We start from the raw sequence: 24,443 nt of genomic DNA on the forward strand, positions 1-24,443 counted from the left end.
TATTTTAAGTAAATTTTCCAGCAAATAAATAACATTAAGTAAGAACATTCCACAAATTTACAGATTTGATATATAAATTAACCACAAAACAGCTTAGGTTTCAAAGTTAAACAACTCATTACTCCTCAATAATATGTCACAACAAAGTATTAGACTTGAAATTTAAGTGGTTAAAAGTACGAGTAAAATTTAAACTGCTACGTATACACCTTACACAAACATAACAGAAGTAGGGATGTTATTTACTCTGAAATTATGTTTTTCAAATCTTTTACTGTTACACAAGAAAATAACACATTGTAAATATTCACATTATACACAAAGACTAATACCTGTCCCTTACCTTTATATTCTGGGGTGAATTTTTTTAACTTTTCTGGTAAACTCTCATAAAAAGTCCAATTCCCTTGGAATCAGTGGCTTACATAAAGTATAATCATCAAGCCGAAGCATTGATGAGCTGCCACCAACCTGAAATATAGAAAGTTAGAAAGGTGTTAAACTTTGACACTAATAATGTAAAACATAGTGTGTAGTATGTACATTTACCATCCACAAACATATAAATTTAGAGCAATACCTCACACTTTGCTGCTTCAATCAGTACGGGATTCATTACAGTGTGGTTTATAATTTGCAACTGCTGATTCTATTAGTACTGAATGATTCACTATCATGCAGCTATATTTATATAAATATAAGTCCTAATAACTAACAGAAAGAGAAAGTGGGTGTGGTAAAGACTCCCTAACTCCACTAGTAGAATATGGTATAAATCTGAACATCACTTGCTTCCAGTGGCAGTTTTAGTTCACCTTTTACTTCTTAAGCATGAGTGTATCCTTTTTGTGATCTTTTTTACAGAGATCCCTTTATTATGAGTAGAAAAATAAAGTGTGATGATATTGAGCCAAAAGGAACGTAAATGGCTGACACAAGAACAGAAACTTGAAATGATCAATGCAATGAAAAAGGTGCTTCAATTGACAAAACCTCACGAGACAAAAAAGAATCATCTGCAAGAAAAATTGTAAAAGAAAAGAATCAGTACAGAGTATGGAATGGCTATCAACTCTTTTGCCTCAAAAACAATAATAAAGAAAAGGAGCTCTGTAACGGTGAATATGGAACATCTGCTATCAATGTGGACAGAAGATTGCAATCAGAAGTGAATTCCTTCAAGTTAGATGGAAATTCAAAAAAAGCTATGAGCCTTTTCAATACCCTTAAAGAAAACAATGGAGAACGGACAACTAATAAAACATTTTTTGCAAGTCGTGGTTGGTTCTTTCATTTCAAATAAACTCTCAGGAATCATTATATGTTTGCATCAGACAAAATTGCAAGTTAAAACAAAGATGCTGCTGAAAAATTTCCTAATAAATTTACAGAAATTGAAAAAGGTGGATACAAAGATAACCAAATTTTTAATGTTGATGAAACAGGTTTATTTTTTGAAAAAATGCCTTCTATAACTTTTCTATCAGATAATGAAAAAACTCAGCCAGATTACAAAGCATCAAAAGATTGTTTGACTTTTTTGTTAAGTGGAAATGCATCTGACAATTTTAAACTAAAACCCATGCTTGTGTACCTTGCAGAAACCCCCCCTTAGACTCGGTTGTTTGACAATCAAATAAAAAAGCATAGGTCACAAACACAAGTTATTTTCTTCCTGCAGTTGAACGTTACTGCAAAGAAAACAATTTAGACTTTAAAGCTTTGTTGTTATTAGATAATGCACTGCGAATTTAATGAAAATGTCAAAATTAAATTTTCTTCCACCCAATACAACATCTCTACTGCAACTTATGGATCAAGGTGTCATTGCAATATTTAAAGCTTATTATTTGAGGCAAAACTTTTCTCAAGCAATAAAGGCTACAACTAGAGAAACTGCACTATCTTTGACTGAATTCTGGAAAAATTACAACATCAGAAATGCCATAAAAACATCAGTGAAAAGTGGCTCGAAGTTACCGAGAGTAACATTACACCTCATTACACAAGCAATTCCTGCAGATTTGGGTCTGAAATTAGGGATGTTTCCAAAGACATCATTAAAAAGAAAGTCCAGAGTGTAATGAAGGTGCTAGTGAGAGCAGTAAAAAGAATTTCCCTTACAGGAACTTGAAAAAATGTTTAGGACAGTGGAAACTGCTTCAGACTTAATTATAAATCACGATCCAGACATAGAACTCAGGATTAATGCCCAATGAGTGTTAGAAAATGCCATTCGATGTTACCAAGGACTACACAAAGAAAAAAGAAAAGAAAAATGGTGCAACTTAGATTACATAATTTTTCTTTAATTAGTAAATTTTTTAGTTTTCATGTTTTAAAAATAAAATTTCCTTTGTTTTAATTTTTCAAAATAAAGTTTATCAATTAATTTTGTTTTTAGTTTACCTCATAACTATTTGTGCTTATTTTTTTCTCTAACTAATCTAACTCATAGTTATTTCTACCATGAAAAAATTCCTTATGATACCCATGTATCATTATTTTTCCAATTGAAACTATTCCCCATTCAGTGCTAATTCAATCAATGCTGTAGTTTTTTTTTTCAAATGCATTAATCTCACTGTGCAAGGTACTTTTGTTCTATAAGAATTTCCCAAAGCTTAAACATTTCTAGTCCAACATGACAACTATCTGAAAACAATCTTACTTGCTTTACCAAAAACTCTTATTTTACATAACTATCTGGTGTTCACAGGATGATACAAGTGGGGAGTGGGTACTGGCCAGCCCCCAACCAGATAGCCAAGGTTTCCCTGCACATGAGTGGGAATTATAAGGCCATGATCTCTAAATCCCATGATGGTGGCTAGAGAATTTGGACTGCAGTACACACACTTGTGAGTAGATCCCAACCTGTAGCTATATAGTGATGTGTTCCCAACCACTGGAATCATAAGGAGATGGTAAGCAACAATGAAGTGGAGAAATCTTGTCTTTAACTTGAAGAAGTTCAAAAGGTAACACCTCAAAAGACAAAATGACAGAATCCAGTATGCCATACTCAACCTGAGGAAACAGAACTCATACAGTGTGGAATAATTAACATTCATTCTCACCATTTGGGTGAGGTAAATTCCATTTATCCCCAGAATTATGAGGAGGACATGGAATAAACTGTGCTCAACTGAGGATCCAGGATGGGAGCATTCTGCATTCAAAATTATGAGGAGACAATGAACCTACTTTCATGATTGGTGTACTGAACCAATATTGAACAAAAAAAGGGCCATGTTCAACCCAACCAAACAGCGTAGCATTAAATTTGAAGTAGTATTATGAGCAAGTTCCCACTTGAGTTTGTACTTCTCCTCTCAATATCTGAGAAAAAAACATCCAGGGTCCAGGAAGAAGGGCACCCAACTTTACCAACTTCTCCAAGAGTGAAGGAATTTTGCTCTAACACTCTAGAGGAGTAACTTCTGTACACTGCCTAAGGACTGGAAAGTGTGTGTGGTAAAGACTCCCTAACTCCACTAGTAGAATATGGGGGAAGCAGAAAACCCCGAGAAACAAGTATACAGAAACAGAGCAATAGTCGAATCAAATTCCCTGAATTTTTAAAAGCAAGCCAACTGCAGTTTATTCAATTCAATGATATGCACTTTACTCATGAAAGTCTATGAGTAAAGGTCTAGCATAGTACAATAATACCAATCAGTCTGTCTCTAGATGGTCTTATGAAATTCCTCCCCTCTTCAAAGCCTGTTGAAACACAAAGTATATTTTACTAAAGAATCACTACGGTGGAATTGGTTTGAAAAAAGCACACTTGCTTGGGCAACAGTTGCAATAGAGTAGGATCCTCTACAAAAAAAATAAGGTGATGGAACCTGGACAAAAAAGGAGAAACAATAATAGGTCATAAATATATATACTTTAATCTAATAGATGTGGTTAAAAATGCTACAGGGGGTAGTTGAAAACACTCAGAGGAAGACACTATCAGATCATGCAAATAATGAGGTAAAACCTCCTGCATTAGTTTGCAAGTAAACTAGGTCCATCTGTCACTCAAGACTTCTTTCAAAAAGCTTACTTTGCAAAACACTTCAAGGATGGCTTCTGCTACTCTCTCCAACTCTATCTTTAAAAGTGCACTGGCTTTTGGATAAGATTTCAGAGTGGGCAACTATCAGCACATACCAGCTGCCCTTGTTAGAGACAGGCACTATTGTTCCAATCACGTCCACAGCTACTCTTATGCATGGCTCTTCTATGAAAGGTATCTCCTCTTAAAGGATATTGTTCTTTAGCAGAAGTCATGACTTGCAGAATCTGCTCACATCTCCAATGACTTTAAGCCAATGAAATTTGCTGGTGATTCAGTCTGTCATCTTCTTTGCTCCTAGGTGTCTTCCCACAATCAATTCATTAGCCAAATTCCTCACTTTAATGCAATAATATTCTGATGGTACTACAATCTGTTTAACTTCCCCAGTATAAAAGCTTTGATATATATGGTGCAGCACTCTCTTCTGATCATCTATTCTCTCAGTACCTTTCAATTTTGTCTTGAGCTCAACACTCTCTAGGGCATTGTTCTAAAATTTCTGCAGTGAAGGGTCTTCCTTCTGCGCTACCTTCAGTTCCTGTATATTCAGGATGTTACTTTTTGCCACTTGTAGGAGCTTGATGTTTTGTTTGCTCTTCTTTTGAGCTCTAGTGCAGCCTGCAGATGCTTTATCAGTCTTCTTATGTCTGATTCCTCCAAATATCTACTACCTGGTATATTTCCAATCACCATGTTACAGATGGGCATTTTTATACCCATAGTCCCCAGGTTACCCACTTAATATGGTTATCCTTTATTTTTTATATGAAAAACTTCTCACTGTCCCATCAATTAGCACACACAGATGTACTTTATAATTTGGTCATCATATACTAGACTGGTATCTCTTCTCCCATCTGTTTGTTATCCTCCTGTCACCTTTCACAGACTTCTGGTCAACCCATTGGTTTCAACTTAACTGGATATTCTTGGATTTGTCAGTTATACTCCCCTCCAGCGGCTTTTATATACTGCTGTGCAAGCTTGACCATCTAGTCTACATATTTTGGTGCTCTCTTCTTTAGGAACAGTTATATGCCAGTTAAGCACACGGTCATGAACTATTCACATAGTAGTAGATCTGCCAGTCCATCAAAATTATTTTCATACTTAGCATTGTCAATCCAGCTTGTAAACTATATCTCCTTAAAAACCTGCACAAACTGAAATACAGTTTCTCCAGTGTCAGGTTTGACTTCTCTAAACTTCTGATGAAAACCCTTCTTCTATACATTCATATGATTTTAGAAAAGCCACTTTTAATTTAATATAATCCATGACATCTTCCGATGCCTGCATATACACATAGACCTTTTCCTGTGAGAAATGAACCGAGACAGACTACCCAGTCACCTCTGTTGCCATTCTGATTTTGTGTAAATCATTCACATCTATCTAGGAAAGCATCCATGTAATCTTTCTGTTCATTACGTCTAAGCAGCTTGGGTTGAGTGGCCCTCACACCATTGTCATTTTAGTGTCCTTTTATCTGTAAAATGAGCTTAATCTCAATTTGCATTCTTATACTTTCTATTTGCAGTCCCTCCTTTTCTTCTTTCTCAAGTTGTGCACTTATTTTCTCTATTTCTAGTTTTTCATCTTAAGTCTTTCTTTCTTCTCTCTCTCTCTTGTTGTTTTTAACAAACTCTCATAATTCACTGTTTTGTTAAATCAAGATGTTCACTTCTTTCTACCCATTTATCATACTCTGACATGGTAACAGTGTAACTGTCATTTACACACTACTTTCACCATTGTTGTTGTTTTGTGTGTGTGTGTGTGTGTGTGTGGGTCATTCACATCTTTTTTCACTGCTGTTCACCACTGCATAATCTTAGGTAGATCACTAAATGTCAAAGTTTTAAATATAACTGAACTATCAATTTCTTTCTACAGTAAATGTCTGACTTGTTTGCAAGAAATTCACAGTAAACAGATTGGATACACTCCACTTATTTTAAAATAAATTCAAAACAAGTCAAAGGTGTAAAAAATTCTTTACATATGGATATTACAGTTGTATCTTAAACTATAAACAATTATCTTTTATTGTAAAAAGCACACTCATGATAACTCAATGACTTTAGAATCCAATTGACAAGTCAAACTATTATTCTCTCTCTTATCACAAAAGTATCAGTAAATAATTCACTTACATTATCCTGCGAGTTACCACAGTTGTATTGTAAGTTTCAAATAATTCTCTTTTCAAAATCCATACAAAAAGGCTCAATTACTTTAGGACACCTTTTGACAAATTATTTTCCTTACCTCTAATAGGATAAGTGATATGGATCAGTTTTCACACCCACCTTGACAAGTAACCAGGGATAAATCCCCAGGAACTGAAGGAGCCTATTGAATAAAAAGTTGTTGTCTAACACCTCCAAATGCAACTTAACACTTCACAAGAACATAACTAAACATAACAATAAGGAATTAATCAGTCACAGATGTGGGAAATAGCAGTAAGATTAATTGTTGAATAGTATTTATCCCCTTTCCTGGCTGCCAGTATCTTGAGTAATATAAATAAGGACCTGTCTGGGTACATGAAAATGTCAGTAGAATGATAAAGCATCCTGTGCATATACAGTTCAAACAACTCTGACCAGCAAGCTCTTCATGCCAGTAGAACAAAAATTAACTTTTAATGAAAGGTAATACATGGCACATGAAACTAAGGGCTCACACAGTGCAGTGTTGAGAAAGAGCATGTGATATTGCCTCACTATCCCAATTAGTTAACTTAAATGGTCATTTTGGACAAAAGACCCTAAATGACTTTAGGAGGACAGTGAAAACTGGGAATTGAATATTTTTCATTGTGGTTGGCACGTCTGAATAAAGTGGGTTTTACCTTGCAACATACCATTGTGAATATGTGTTATTTCCAAAGAAAAATTTCCATCATGAAATTATGCAAAGACTGAGACAGATACATGGCAACCTTAGAAGTTAAACTGCAATGCTGTGGGAAGGACTGCATAACCTCAGTACATGAAGTTTGAGTTTCAGTGTCAGATTGTGGCTGTTGCAACAGAGATGGCCAAAGAGAAAGCAGAAGAGATAGGCACACCTGAAGGTACCACAGAAGTGAAAACCAGGGTTATGCCACCCAATTTAGTGCTATCAACAGAACATGAAAGGGAATTAAATGAATCATAACAAGCACTGCTAGATAACAAAGGAACTGGTGAAAATGTATAGCAGTGTAATCATGCTCAATACTGACTGAATCCATCTATTAACCATGCTCAAAGGTAAAGTACCAAAGACCAAAATGCCCATAGTTGAGTGTTCCAATGGGTTCCAAACACCTCAATCATCAATATCCCAAATCAACAGCAAATCCAACAGAAAACCTTGTGATGCAATACCCATTCTATCTGAAGAATGTTGTTGAGTCAAGACAATTTATCAGCCACAAAATTCATCACCCCCAGCACATGGCAAGTTAATATGTTGATATGATGGGAGTGGACCCAGTAAAGAAGCTCCAGCATTCAACAACAAAGAGACCTGGACTGAGCGCCTTCTTGATGTAAAAGGTAAGGCATCCTGGAATTATCGAAGCATGATAACTTTTTCCCTTTAATAATTCTAGACCTTGGGACATCACCCTCTGAGTAGCAAGAAGTTCTAAAACATTGTGTAGGAAAGCTTCATTATCTGTTCATAGTCACTGGAATTCCCAAATGTTGAAATATTTATCCCATCCCTGAAGCCAAGTCCTATAATTAGCTTTAGTACACTTTAATTACTGCCTAAAGCTGTTTTCTCTTTAGGTTCTGATATCTAATGATTAAAATACGAAATTCTCTGAATTTGTAAGCAAAAAATAGTTTTTTTTTAACTATTGTTATTTACATGTATTTGTTTCAACTTATTTATTTAACCCTAATAGCCCCAACCCAAGGAAGCCAAATTGTCCCCTTGGCCTGAGCTCCACAGAAAAGATGCATAAAAACAAGTGTCAAAGAAGCAGCAATTACCTGAAAACTACTACACAAAAACATAAAATTTTAGGATATTATCTGTAACAGGTTTACCTTTAATCTAGTACTAATACTGAAACTTGGTGTGCCAATCTCCCAGCATGTTGACCTGCATTTTATGCAAAGATATTTCTTGCAGAGGAAGCACCAAACTGAGTTCTTGACCAGTTTGAAAGAAATGTTCTTGTATGGTAATCCAGGGTGGTTTCTTTTATACCTGAAATGTTTTTCACTGCACACAACACACAATTTTCAGACATGCCTGCATTGTTACCATCAAACTGTAAATCAATCTCTGGTTCAGAAAAAATATTACTCCAACCTGCATCTGGAAAATCTGCATCATCCCTACCATCAGCTGATTGAGGACCATGCCCCCTGGCTTGAGGCATATCATCGTCACTTTCAGATTCTTCGTCTTCAATTGATTCCAAATCATCCTCAGGATACGTTTAACTGAATTCCTGTTCATCTTTATCTGATTCATCTAATTTTTGCAATACCTCAGCAATTGTATACATCCTAGGCCTTTATCTTTTCTCACTCAAGGTGCTCGATTTCAGAGAGCTATGCTTCATGGTAAAAAACTAGCAAATATCTTCACAAAAACAATGAAATTGGTGCTAACAGAAGGCTGCCATTTGCAAAATAATATTAATACTGCACTCACAACCTACCTTTATTTTGATTGGCTGATTTATTTTTAGTTTGATCTCGTTTAAATGTTGGCTTTTTTTATTCCCGCTATACTGGGAATTCGGCTGATAGTCAAGATTGAAATTCCCAATAACCCGAAATATAGCCTGAGCAGGTTAACTGACCTCGAGACTTTGGAGAAGATATTTAGGTTTATGTTAAAATTCCTTACACATCCTATTGTATTGTTACAAATTAATATGCACCGTAATTCTCTAAACACAAATACATTATTTTTACTTCTTTATTACCTTATTACTGGTAAGGTTGTATTATCACGATTTGATAGGTCAAAATAACTAGAAATAGAAACTGTACAAGACATAACATACATATAGCAAGCTATTACTAACACTATTACACAACCTGCAAAAATATGAGAAAAGTTTTACTGCAGTAAATTTTGTTTCATGACTTGATTAATTATATGACTGTTTGTATGGAACACCACCAATCTGAAGGCTCTACCTAAAAATAACACACACAAAATTAAGACAGAACTAAACTATTTCACTATTTTATCAAGTAAAACATTTAACCTTTTTAACTGACTTAATTATGATTGTTATGAAGACATTATACACAGATTGAGATTAGAAAAAATGTTTAACCATTTTAGTCAACTAGATTAAGACTAATTAAATCAGATGTTCTGACTAAAACAAATTCCAAAAGGCTGTCATCAACTTAACAAAAAAGTAATGGCTATATCCCTGTACACACATTTACATAGTAGTAAAAACAACAAAATTACCTATATATAAATAAGGCATATCTAATAATATTTCTAATTTTGCCATTTTTTTACATATAATAAAATTTAAGTTTGAAAAGAATAAACATTTTGAAAACAGTATAAAAAGTCTTACTTTCACAAACCACCACCAACAACAAAAAAAACAGCACACAGATATACTTTTACCCCTACCATTAATTTATACAAAAGATTGGTTAACAAAATTTTTTTTTTTTTTTAATTCACAAAATATTTAATCTTTGAGTTTAACTGATAAAAGCCAACCTGATGAATAAATGGTTCTAACTGTACTGGTTGGCATGTTCCTCCAGACTCTGCTGCCATTAGCCCAAGATCTGGCTCCCCGATTCTTTTTCTTTGCGAGCATTCAGAATTTTAAGTGGATAACCATATTAAAAGAAAGAGGTGAGTCACTCATCATACAGGCTACCTGCAAGACAAAAAGAGGCACAACTAATAGATTCCTACATTTAGTTTTTATACAAAATTCCCCTGTAATTAAGATGAATCAACAATTTTTAGCTTACTTTTAGTGTTTGCATAAAATATTCTCATAATTAAACTAAACATGAATGACTTAATTCACACAGTTAAATGAACAACACTGATAAACTACCTGCTAAAGAAAGCAAACTAAACTGTGATTCATACTTTACTTCTTAACATCATCTAAACAGTCAACACAAAATCTCAATACATTTATTTTGTGTAGCAGATTCTCACATAAGCCTTCACAATATTTTTAACTCTTGTTATTTCAATAAATCATGCACCCTACAGATTCCTACTTACAAGTAAGATTTCATTCTTGTTAGCTTAACATTTTTCATTTTTCTGCAGTGTGATCTAATTACCCTACTTAACTATTTAAGAATGGATTTTAAGATAAAACACAAGAAAGTAACATTTCTGTTAGTTAGATCTACTTTATCCATAATCTATGCAGTATTATTAAAAAAACAAAAAAAGCATGCTAAACTAAAAAATTATAGAATGTACCTATACAAGTAATCATTTTATTACAAGTTCCCACTGCTGTTATTGAATATTTATAACCAAATCTTCTATATTTTAATACCTATGAAATGTGAAAATTACATGTCATTTGTTTCAAATTTTAAATATTTGCTATTTGCAGCATAACATGGTGAATTATTATCATAACTGATGCCAAATTCATAAAACAGCTTAGGAAAATAATTCTGAATTCCACTCTAAACACAATAAAGTAAATGAAAAAGATGATCTCATTGTTTCTTAACGTTCTCTACATACAACTGGTCATTTTGACCAACCATGCAATCAATATGTAACCAAGAAACTATATACTATAAGTTAAAAATTAAGTGTATCTTCAAACAATTTTACAAACAAGTTTATCTGGAGAAAAAAACAAATCAAATTTTTAATAAAGTATTTTTTACTAAAATTTTGTCAATGAATGTACAGAATCAGAATCTGACTAGTTTTAGTGCAAGGTGATTTTCATCTTAGAATTAAAAATACATTTTTCACCTCAGTTTTCAAATTTTATTTGTATAATCTCAGGAACCTCCTTAATGAATGACATTTTGTTTTCATACATCTTCATATTACTTTCTCTACTCTAACACTGTACAAGTTTGGTGCATTTAACTGACCTTGTAACCAACATATAAAAAAAAAAAGTAGAATGACAATAGATTGTAAGAGAAAATTACAATTATATATCCTGAACAGCATAAGGCTCCTGACAGTTTACATCTGCTTTTATTCAATTTCATTGTTTTCTTGCTCTCTAAACCATATGTAATTACTAAATCTACATAAAGTAAAAAAATCACTTAGTAAACACATAGCTTCTACCATGTATACTTTACAGAATAATTTTTGTTTTCTTATCTAACAAATTCCTAAATTTTACACTTTAATTCAGTGGTTCTTAACCTTGTTGGAGGTACTGAACCCCAGAAGTTTCATACTTGCATTCACTGAACCCTTCGTAATTAGAAAAATAAAATATGATTTTTTCAAATTCAAAACATAAGTAGATATTTTACTAGTGCACAAAATGAACCATGCATCAGTTGCACACAATATCACTGTGTTTAAAGAACAAAACATGAATTTCACACAAAAACAAAAACATAACTCAATGAATATTTACTGCAAATCAATGTGACTTTTGCTGTTGCCTTTCAGAAACAAGTTCAGAAATGCACGGCTTCACCTTGGCAAGTGCCACTCTCATGTCATTTTAGCAACAAAGTCTGTTCCTTTTCTTCATTTTTATGTTTATCATCCTCGAAAAGGATTGCTCACAAAGATGCGTTGTAACAAACGGTATGAGTATCTCAAGGGCTTTCTTAGCAATAAGAGGGTACACTACAATTTGGTGACCCCAAAACATTGAGAGCATTGTTCTTCTGAAAAGTTGCTGTTGAACCTGGCTCTGCTGAAGTTTAATGATTTCGTTGAGGTATTCATCATTGACATCTGTTGTCACAACACTAAACGTAAACAGCTGTCTCACCCATACTGGATATGACTCTTTAGTGGGGAAGTATCCGTCGAGAGACTTTGCGAGCTCATCTAAGTTCCCCGAGTACAGAAACGTCTCCGATTTCAGACATCTTCAATCTTACACAGTCATCCAGCAAGGGAAATTTTGCAAAGTTATCATTCTCTGTTCGTCATTTCCATAACGGTAGCTTTTTTTGAAAAGCCTTCAGGTTTTCTTCCGCTTTGATTATGTTGACTCCACTGCCCTACATCTGTTGATTGAGATGATTGAGAGCATTGAAGATATCAGCCATGTATGCTAAAATGAGAATGAACTCAGGTTTTTCAAAGCAATCTGAATGACAATATTGGTGCTCTCACAAAAACAAGGCTAATTCCACACGCATGGCAAAAATATGATTCAGCACCTTTCCCCAGGATAACCACTGAACATTAGAATGGTACAGAAGTACCTCGAATTCAGAGCCCATGTCATTACACAGCTTTTTGAAGATGCAGTGCTTCAGGGTACTATTTCACACAAAGTTCACACATTCCACTACAATTTTGAATACTTCTGCCAGTTTTGAAGGCAAGGATTTTGTTGCCAATGTATACCTATGCAAAACACAGTGCATTACAATGATGTGTGGTGCATCGGCTTTCACCAGCACACCAAAACCAGAGTTTTGTCCCAGCATGACTGGAGCTGTGTCCGAACAAACTGTAAAATCCATATCCCATGAAAAATCGTCGTCTTTCAAGAAGACATTCACAGGTTTCTTCACGTCGGCTGCCTTAGTTATTGTTGTAAGAGACTTACAAAATAATAAAATCTTTTATCTCATCTTTCTTCACATAGCGCATGAATACAACAAGCTGGCTTAGATTGGAAACGTTGGTGATCTCATGGAGTTGAAGGCTGAACTTTGCTGGGCTTGAAATCAGATCTGCAACTACTTGAGCCAAGATGTCATCATTCATATCATCTATTCTGCTGCTGATGGTGTCATTTCAAAGAGGAATTTGGGATAACTTATTTTCAGTAGCTTTTCCCAGTACCATATTCACCATCTTCAATGCAGCTGGTTTTACGAGTGATTCACCAATGGTGTGTGATTTGCCCTGCTTTGTGATCAAGTATGCAACTTCATACGATGCTGTGAGGATCGGTTTGTCGATGGGTACAAAGCCGAGAACAGGCAAAGTAGCCTTTTCATCGAACCTGGCTCTCTTTACCTTGAATTCAGCAAGCATTGTGTTCTTGTATTTCCCATTTCCATGCAGCTTTAGGGAGTGTTCTCTCAGTTTTGCTGGTGCTAGACTAGAATTGCTCAACTTAGCATTGCAAATCATGCATTGAGGACGCTGACTCCAATCACGTTCTGTTATACACGTGAATCCATATCGTACGTATTCGTCCGACCACTTTCTATTTTTGCTTGGCATAGTTAGTATGAAGGGATTGAAAGATTAGGAAAAAAAAATCACAAATGATGCACGATTACTACAGTCATAAGTTGACTGCTAAGCACACAAACTTCCCTACAACACAGACATTAAAGCCAACTGATGTGACGTGATCAGCCGCAGCCAATGATGGCCAAGTGAAGCATGATATCACAAATCATACGAGTGGGGTGAATGGAACTGACACACACGCACAATGTGTGTCTTGACTTATGCCGAACCCCTGAGACTGACTCATTGAACCCTTTGGGTTAGATTGAACCCAGGTTAAGAACCACTGATTTAGTTGTTTATAACAATAAATACATATAGAAATAAAATTTGGTGCAAATGAAGACTCAAAATGTTGACAATTACTTTTGCCAGGGTTGTTGTTAGTACTTTACTGGATATTTATTTCAAATATTTAAATTAACAAGCATATGTCTTAGTGATTACAACTTAAGTGGCTTTTCAACAAAACTACAAGTACATTAAAATATTTCCTTTAGCTGGTAAAGTTGAACTCTGCAATAACAGCTTTGAATTTGTATTCTGAATAATTGAAAGTTATCATGAGAATAACCTAGGATTATTCATAAATCAAATTAAAACCTATTTCTTTAGGTTATAAATATTGTAATAGCAAATAACAAAGAATTATTGATATTTAATAAAATACAGTATGTAAGAACAGATCATGGCATATGGATTAGGCTTATTTGTTTATATACAAGTAAAACAAGTTTGTAAATTAACAAATCAAATTATACCTTAACAAAATGTATAAGTCTATACTATACATTAAAACTAAGAAGCATACATAGTAGTGAAGTGATGATTCAAATGTGTATCTTAAGATAATCTAGTGCTGCTTGTTACAAAAAGTAAAATTTGAGAATTTACTTAAAATTTCTTTTAGAAGTTAAGAAACTAAAACTTAAAAAAAATTATTAAAATGATTTATTAACTATATATTGATATTACATTTATTGACACAGATTGATAATAAAATTTTAATGAAATTTTAATGTGCTTTTTCCTACCATATCCATATAGTTAGAAAAAAAAAGCACACTACAACCAGTTAATCCTTTTGCAACAGGCTTTGTGTAATATACACAAATATTTATGCTATAACATTTAATGCAGTATATGCACCCTCACAAAATTTGGTAGACTTTTAGTAAAAATTAAGTTTTTTTTGTAAAAAGAAAACATGGTTTCTTAATGAAGTATTTTTACTCACTGTTTGTTAAGTCTCTTTCATTACTAGTCAGAGCAGGAAGGGGTTTATGTTATTATGAAACTTTGTTTTTTTTCCCAAAATGATGAAAAATTATTTATCTCTGAAACCTCCCTTAATACATTTCAAACATTTGTTTAAGTTAGAATTTATTTGCTCTCTACCTTAACCCTGTGGGTTCTGAACATTTGACCAGTATCATAAACACCACAGGAAATTAGGAAATAAATATAAATTGTGCTTTTTTCATTGTAGAATGACTACAAGTTAACACAAAAATAAAAATGTTTAGTCTAAATAACTTAAATCTCATAAAATTACATACATACATATATAGATAGATACCATGTTTTCCGAAAATAAGACAGGGCTTATATTAATTTTCACTCCAAAATATGACACTAGGGCTTATTTTTGGGGGATGTCTTATTTAGATATATTAAAAAAATGAAGTTACAAAGTAAAACTATTAAACTAACCATTTAAAATAAACTATTATTAAACTATTAAACTAACTGATTAATACTTAAACAAATTAACTAACTATTAAACTAATTAATAAATTAATTTTTTTTTATTTCTTTCCTCTTCCTGCCACTCTTAACTAGGGCTTATTTTAAGGGTAGGGCTTATATTAAAACTATCCCCAAAAAATCACACTAGGACTTATTTTATGGGTAGGTCTTATTATCGGAGAAACACGGTATATACACACACACACCTTTTTTCTTTTCTTCTTTTTATATTTACCTTCCAGTTGTGCTTGGCTAACATTACAAACCACACATACACATGTGTTACCATATAAAATATTATAAAACTGACCTTTAGCCTTTAAAAACAAGTGACTTGTTTTAGCTGTACTTTAGTGAACCAGTATTTGTTAAAATACATTAATATTTCAATTATCACACATTATATATGCTCATATATTACTACTACTACTTACAAATAACTTTATTTTTCTTAAAACAGAACAGTAAATAAGTAAGTGTAACAAACAACTATATTTTCTAGTTATAATGACCTTTGTACTCATCTGCTGCTTATTGTAAGTTACTAAACCTATTCATGTTTCACATGTGGACATAAAAAAAAAAATTCCTTCTTAGGTTTTATACATACATTTGAAATAACAAAAATAAATAACTATAATGGTACCTTAGAATTCCACTGTAATTTATCAGATTAGTAATTGTCATATTGTCAAAAAAAATATGTAATATCAAGCAGACTAAAGAGACAACCTACATACTTGAAATATAAAATATAGGTCTGAAAGTATAAAGTGGCTTCAAAACATCTTAAAAGCAACTACATGAACATTCTGAGCTTTTGATTGGTTATTCACATTACATGCATTGACGTAAGTGTATATAAGGGACCATTTTCAAACACAGAAAGAGAATGGCAAGATCATCATGTCTCATTCAGTACCTAAGCAAATCTTAGTATATAGGAATGATAGGAGCTTATCTTATATTCTAGCTTGCCAGTTTTGGTAATTTGAGTTCATAATTCATATAAAACTATAGATTTAGTATTTTGACATCACAAACATCTAATCTGAACCAGTGTTGCATTCAACATAACATGAGCCTCACGAAAGTCAATATTTAGATGTGTTCTTATAATATTTACTCTTAAATTAAAAAATTAACTAAGAGAGAGTATTAATATTTGAATTATAATCTACAATTTGATACCAAACATATTGACATAAATTAATAACATAGTCTAATAAAATTTTAAACACAAATCAATAATTGCAATGACATGGCCTTTGACCACTGACCTGTTTTGATGTGGTTAACCTGTCAAAACTATTAAGAGTCAATAAATAAATCCTTCTTATGAACAGTCATTACATAGGATCTCACTACTTTCTGTAAACAAGATCTCGCTTTCATCTATAAAATCAATTACTAGGTTCAAACTATGATTAATCATTTAGTATTTCACAAGACAGAAAAAGAATAATTTCATTGAATTTCATTATTTATGGAAAATCTAATTTAGGTGACAATTCACAGTGTAAAAAGTGAAATCATTCAACATGTTAAAACATACAAAAATTATATATTCAAGGAAATGTGTATTACTGTCAGATAAACTTACTTTATTATAGTATATACAGTAAGTTAAATGGGTGTGTTGGGCTAAAAATTATTTTACAATTGGAATCTGTGATTTGGCAATAAATTTAACAATAAACGAACAGTGTGCACTCCACCCGTTTTTTAAACTAATACGTTCAAAACAAGTTCACCGTATATACAAAAACTCTTTACACTTTTTTTATAGTTGTATCTCAAAATACTATACTGTATTCTTCTTGTCTAAACTCCACTTAGGCCAATTGCTTCAAAATTCATTTGCAAGCTGAACTATTCCTTTCCTTCTCTCTTTTTCTTTTCAATCACAACACTATCAGAGCATATCTCACTTACACTGCCTCATGAGTTACTGAAATTATATCCTGAACATCCTATATTCATCTCCTTTTTCATATTTAGGCATACTTCCAATAAATGTGTGCATTTTGTATACAAGCATATTTCTACAATTACGACAGAAAGTGTTCATGTCCCTGCATCGTGAGTAGTTTTTTCTACATAACTTAAAATGTATCATGATTAGGATAATGAAAGTAGAGTATATTATAAATATTGTACTAACACTCATCTACATAAATTTTTTATCTAAATTGAACGACAAATAAACTGTTTATAAACAAATAACCAAACATAGAAGGGGCAGAAAGTGTTTGTGCGTCTACTTTAATGGTCAGTTGTGTAGCCTTTCACGTGAATTACTTGGCACAATCCCTCCTCATAGCCCTCCATGATCATTTGACAGTACTCGACTGGTATTTTTTTCCCCACTTTTCTTTACAGAAAGCCTCCAACTCTTGCAAGTTTTTCAAATGATGTTGATGAACCCTGGTCTTTAACTCATGCCCAACATTTCCAACTGGGTTGAGATCGGGTGACTGCGATGGGGACTCCAGAACGCTTCTATGGTTCCTCTGCAACCAGGATTGCACATATTTCGATGTGTGCTTAGGGTCATTGTCATGCTAGAAGATCCAACGACACCCAAGCAGCAAGTTCCAAGCATCATTCTTGATATAAGTGCATAATATATCAATGTACTATTCTTTTTTCACGATTCTGTTGATGCGGTAAAGGCTGCCTACACCAGAAGAGCTGAAGGAACCCCATAGCATGATTGAGCCACCTCCATGTTTAACTGTAGGGACAGTGTTCTTTGGAAGATTTCATTCCCCCATTCTTATGTAAAATATAGCAAACATCATTGTGGCCGAAAAGCTCAATTTTAGTCTCGTCTGACCAAAGAATACTCCTCCAATAGGTAAAGGGTTTATCTACATGCATTCTTGCATACCTCAATCGTACTTCTAAATAAACAGGCTTTAAATATGGAGTTTTACGTGGACAGCATGCTTTGAATCCAGAACTGTAGAGGTGCTTACTTCAACCCCAGTTTCTGTATGTCGTTATGTGTTAAACGAGAGTTCCTACTAACTTCTCGGAGAACCTTCCTCTTGGTTCTCTTTGGAATGTTGGTGGGGCGTCCAGAACAAGGGAGGTGAGCAGTTGATCCTGTAAGCTTAAACTTGGCAATTATGCTTTGAACAGTAGATTTCAGCACATTAAGTTGTATAGCAATACCGGAAAGAGACACACGAGACTTGTATTTTACAATAATTCGGTTTTTTTTAAATCACTGGACAGTTATTTCCTGTATGCCATGATGACCAAGCAGATAATGACGGAGATGGCACTAAATTGCTGGATGTACAATTTTTGCTGGCTAAATTCCGATAATTATGAACCAAGTGTCTAGTTCTGGAATGGTATAATGTAGTTTATTCACCAAACAGAATTGTTACGGGAATATCAGTTTTTTCACACGTTCTGCTCCTTCTGTTTTTGGTTATTTGTTTATAAACAGTTTATTTTTCTCTTAATTTACATAAAAATTTATGTAAATGTGTTTTAGTATAATATTTATAATATAAAATACTTCTATTAGCCTACTCGTGATACCTTTAGAGTTATGAGCAAAAAACCACTCAGGACGCAGGGGTATGAACACTTTCTGTCGTAACTGTATGTAATTGTCTGGATTTTGTCAAAAGTCCACACAGACAGGTTCAACTACACTAAACAAACACTTTGCAACACAAATTTTTTTTATCTTAAAACATCATAAAACTGTTAATCTCATTTTAATATATCAACCATTAGGCTATTCACTCTTATGGAAGTTAACCTTATTTTTACTAACTTTTCTTTCATCTGTTTTACTTTAGACTCTTCTCTTTAATGTTGTCACTGCTATTTATATCTCTTACTAAAGCCTTCTAGAAATCTCAGTAGCCTTGACATGAATAACTTATCTATAATCATATGCTTTTAACACTTATTATGAAAAAACTAAACAATCATGAAATATTAGCTCACAAAATAAGTTTAATTAATTGTACCTATAGTAAAGTCTTTATTATTTGACAATCACTCACTTATTCAACATGCTTTCTTACTGAAACATTTAATAACTATCCTCCAGTTACTATAATCAAAATGTTATAATACTAAAACCAGGACTCAAACTTGTTTCCTTTGTCAACTTGTCCTACATTTTTCAATTGTTTATAATATAGAAAACTATAATATTGTGAATACTGTGTAAAAGCAGTACAAGTAATTAAGCAAAGTACCAACAAAGTGACTAAAACAAAGATTATGTATAACAATATTTCTATTCTTATTAATGTAGATAATTTTGTAAATACTAAATACACCTTGAACACTAGTTTAATTTGTATAGGTTCAACACTTTTTACTTCTATTTTCTTGGTTTAGTCTTACTTTAATCCAACTGTTATCCTTATAATATTTTAAGTTTTAAATATATCTAACTTAATTTTCCACCATTTACTCAGACTCATTTTCATTAGAGGCTGTCTGCTGTTTGTTTGCCACATTTACCTAGAACCAGAGCATATGTGGCTTTTGGTGCATCTTATTTCATGGCAACTGTTTAACCATTCCACAATGCCTTTTCGTTGGGTTATAATATTCTGATGTAAGCCAATTAATCTTAATTCTTACTAGTACAGGCAAAAATTTCTTGATTTAGATATTCTTGTCCTTGTCTTAACGTTATTAAGTTTGGTAAGTTTCTTTTCATATTCTGCCTTTAATGAAGAAATTGTCAACCTAATGTTTACTAGGATTAAAATATGTTTGAAATACTCAGGACCCTCATTAATCAAGGTGTTTCATATGCATCTACAACAGGTCTGTTGAGATTTCTAGCAATGTACATTTAAGTCCAACTACTCTTCCAGCAAATATTATGCACTGACAAGAGTAATAGTCTTAATTAATAATTTTACCATTTCTAGCATTACACTATCCATTACATTACCCATTTTACACTATTACCCTCACTTCAAAGATGAAAATCATGTACTGAAAGATGGAAACCATAAGTGCCTCGAAAAATTAACAAAATTAAATATGTTGAACAAAGAGCATGATTCATGATGATGAGTGTGATTCTCTTTCAAAGTGTTTTAAAAATTTATATTCCAGATGAAATTTACTGCTAATAAAAACTCATAAATGCCAACATTTATTTGCTCTGTACCAATATGATGTCTCTTGTCTGAGCATAATTATTTCTGGCCCTCTAGGTTCACCATTTAAGCTTCATGTAGACTTTTTCAATATTTTGCTTTACCTTTTTTTCATACTTACAAACTTTTCCTTTAGTTTGTTCACCTTGTTTTCTACTTCAGCAGTCAGCCTTTTCTTCTGTTAAAAAAGAACTAACTGTACCATCAGATAGCAAAATTGTCTAGCCAATTATAAAGTATTAACTGACAGTTGTTTAGGACAGCTCTCAGTGCTCTGGTATTGTTTACTACCCAACATATTTGTTGAACACCATCACAGTGCTTTAATTTATCCTATGCATCTGCAACTTAGTGTAGTTCTCACTTTGTTTTAGGAAATAACTAACAAATGCCTTTCAAGACATTCTTAACTTTACCTAGATACCAACAATCTTTTTAGACTCAAACATCTAACTTTAAATTGTGTGAAGTCCAAATAAATTGACACATTACTCATTTCTTCTAAATTTCACTTACTGTAATTTATAATTAAGTAATAATGTTTCACAAAGATTCACAAACACCCCACCTATATTCATTCCAACAAGCTTTACACTAAGACTTACTAGTGTAATTTCCAGATTTAAGCCTTTCCAAAACTCCCTCTTTTACTCCAGCTACATTTCCATGATCAGATGCCACCATGCAAACTAATTTGGTTTTCAATTCTCCATTTGTTGTACATAGCATACATAAACTGACTTCTGTTTAACCATTACTTTGAGATCCATCCATGATGATACTAATAAATTTGGCCTTTCTTACATTTTTCTGTTGTTCCATATTTAAAATCCCAAATAGTGCTTATATAAAAATTTTTACATGCCTTGTCACTCAAATGGTTTGTCCCAACTTTATTATTTTTGCTTTGTAGTTAGAAATAAAAAAAACTTTCCGAATGAATTATTTCCTCTTGCTATACAAGGTCCGATTAAAAAAATTCTAAAGCTTTTTCTATTACAGGTGCCAGTACAGAGGCAGTGAGCTTTGCTGAGATGTGTACAAAGTACAAACAGTGATCTACCCCACAAAAGCCATTTCTCCAGACCTTATGTTGTGTTGAGAAAAACATGTTCAAAGACAGACATATCTCTTGCCCCTGTCATAATAAAAATGGACAAAAAAGAAGAGCAATGTTTTGGGTGAAAAATAGGACAGAAGTCCTCAAAATGTTAAGAACTGCCTTTGGTGATGACTGCTTAAGTACCAGTGGATAGAACGCTTCTAAGATGGCTGGGAATCGGTCAAATATAACCCATGTTCTAGGCGACTGTCAACATCATCCACTGATGAAATATTCACCGAGGAGAAAGAAAAAATTTGAAGTGATCAACAATTAACTATAAAAAGGCCTTAATTTACTTGAGGGAGAAAGCTAGAAGAAACTGCCACAAGTTATGGGAGAATGGTCACTGGTTTCTTCATGACAATGCACCTTTGCATTTAAGAATTATTGGTATAAAATACATTCCTTTGACATTAAAGGAAAGATTTGATAACATTCCAACCATCCATAATAATGTGAAAGCAGAACTTTCTGTTTAACAGCTGAAGACTTCCAGCATTGCTTCTGAAAATGGAAGGAATGCTGAAACAAGCGTCTATTATCTGGGGGAGATTACTTTGAAGGGGATAGCATATAATACTGATGTATGTAGATTATTCTTCAGAATAAAAGAGAAGTCTTAGAATTTTTTATCACACCTCATATAGTAAGCTGTGATAAACATTTATATACATCCCCCCCCATCATCTGGCCTCTTTACGCTTTTTTCAAGCTGCATTTCAATGGGTTTGTCTAAACCATCTATACTTTCAATACATTTCATGTGTTTGTCACACTTATTGCAGTATTTCAAAAATTCTTTTCTGTATTTTACAATAATGTCTTTAGCTAAGGACAAGTATAAATCTGAAAGTTCTGAAAATTGTTGACACTCTTAACAGAACAATTCATCATTTTCAGTTTTTCCCACTGGTAATTTTTCTAAACAATTATCTTTGGACTAATCTCTATTCTTACAATACATTTTACGGTGAGTTAAATTTTTTTTCCACTTTAGTCTTTTGTCTTGTTTCTTTGCTTACTGTCACCACCACCCTAAATATATTTTCAGATGTCTGATATTTTTACAGTAAAGAACATGGCATTTTAATTTTTTTTTTTTAATCAAGTTACATCTAAAATATTTCATTTACTGGAGAAAATAAATTACAACCAACCTTGCACTCGTTTTACTGACTTTATTGCTACATAAAGTATGGCCAATGCAAAAAAAGCACATTTGTTCACAGCAACAACTCACTCACGAGTTAAGTTTTTGTTTTGAAGCAATACATAATCATCTAGTTATTTTTCTCTCACACTAACATTTTACACTTACAATCTACTACATTCACTCGAGCACATATTCTTACCTTGAATATTTATATTTCCTTTGGAAAAATGCACTCATCCTGTTACACAACCGACTGATAATTTTAACTCATTCTGCATAAAAAAAAAAGAAGCAGACAAGAGAAATCTGAGGCCTGTATGATGTTTAAATTTTTTTTTCTTTCAAAGAATATTTATAATCAATATGGTTTTAAAGTGTTTATTAGCTCATCATAAGAGCTGCAAACTTCAAGAACATGGAGAGGGTGGTTTTAACTCCTTTGTCAATGTTGCCATTTTTAAACCCCTTCTGTATGTATTTACTGAATTATATTCAAAATTAATTAAACCACTTTAATATGAATGTATTTTAATGAAATTACTATTATTGAGTATTATTAGTTTTATATTATCTATGTTTTATTTCTTTATATTAAAAATAAAGATTTAAAGCTATAGGTTTTCCTGTCACTTGATCTGATTGTAGTTACAAGTCTAAACTTTATGACCTATTATAAAATACTGAATACAAAATAAAGACTGTTGGCATATGAGGTCAAACTGAAGTTTGAAGTCAAACCTATCTTGTACTAGCATCTGGAAAATTTCCAATGGTTTCTCAACAGAGGTTTAACATTCTAATACTTCTAAGCTAAACATCAGCCATACCCACTTGAAAAGTCAAAGCAATGTTTCTTGAGGACAGTTTGAAGTTGAATGACATGATTGTTACAAATAAGAAAAGAGATTTTCCACTATTCAATTATAGCCTAAAGAAAAGTTCTACTAGTGAATGGATTTATAGCATGAAATAGAAAAGAAGCTTAGTCCACTGTTTTCTTTTAAAGGGTACCTTGTGTTTGGCAAATGTTTCTTGCCTTATATTTGTTAGTTTGCTAAACACATTGTATTTAAGTTTTACATTTTTATTTTAATTAATTATGTATAATTTTTTTATACACATATAAATGCATATTTGAAAATTTTATGATTGTATACATTTAACTCAATGAAGTTTGACTTGTGGAAATATCTAAACAAGATAGCATCATTTGCATGTTCAAGTGTTAGTGAAAGTTTGTGGACTACCATTGCCCTGTAATAATTATTACAACCACAGGATCATGTTGGCAGGAACAGGTTGGCATACCTGAATCAAAAATAAAAGATAAAGAACTGGAAAGGTAAATTAAAAATAAGCTAAGTGAAAAGATGAAGATGTAAAATTGTGCTTATGAGAAAAATGAAGATCACAAAACAATCTGTAAAAAAATTTAAAAAGGAATGTACACATTTCTATTTCTTAAATTTAATCATTTTGTTGCACTATGTATTGATTAAAATACATAAACTTAATAATATAATAGAGAAAATGGAAAACAAAATACAAACATTTACTTTTAAAAAGATTTGATATTCATTTAGGTTGGTTGATTTGTTGATTCAGTGTTTTATGGCACAAAGCAGCTAGGCTATCTGTACCAAACTTCCAGTAAAAAGGTAAAAGTAAATGTAGTAAAACTCATAAAAGGAAATGAAAGTAAAACAAAACAGCATTGAAAAACATAAATACCATAAAACCAATATTGACATCTAGTCTACAATGTTAAGAGAGAAAGTACAGTAATAGAAGTTGTAAAGAACTTTCTGTAGC

General features: G+C 32.7%; 1 protein-coding gene across 1 annotated transcript in view; it reads right to left on the reverse strand.

Annotated features, from left to right (window-relative positions):
- The window catches only part of LOC143230431 (inositol hexakisphosphate kinase 1-like), a 93,956-nt gene that overhangs the window by 61,116 nt on the left and 8,397 nt on the right, over window positions 1-24,443 (reverse strand). The window contains 4 exon segments of the mRNA XM_076463974.1: window positions 344-401; window positions 403-471; window positions 9,791-9,956; window positions 20,495-20,551. Of these exon segments, the coding sequence (XP_076320089.1) occupies window positions 344-401; window positions 403-471; window positions 9,791-9,850 (187 nt within the window). The 5' untranslated portion in view covers window positions 9,851-9,956; window positions 20,495-20,551.

The sequence above is a fragment of the Tachypleus tridentatus genome, chromosome 10 (genome assembly GCF_004210375.1).
Source record: "Tachypleus tridentatus isolate NWPU-2018 chromosome 10, ASM421037v1, whole genome shotgun sequence".
NCBI lineage: Eukaryota > Metazoa > Arthropoda > Merostomata > Xiphosura > Limulidae > Tachypleus > Tachypleus tridentatus.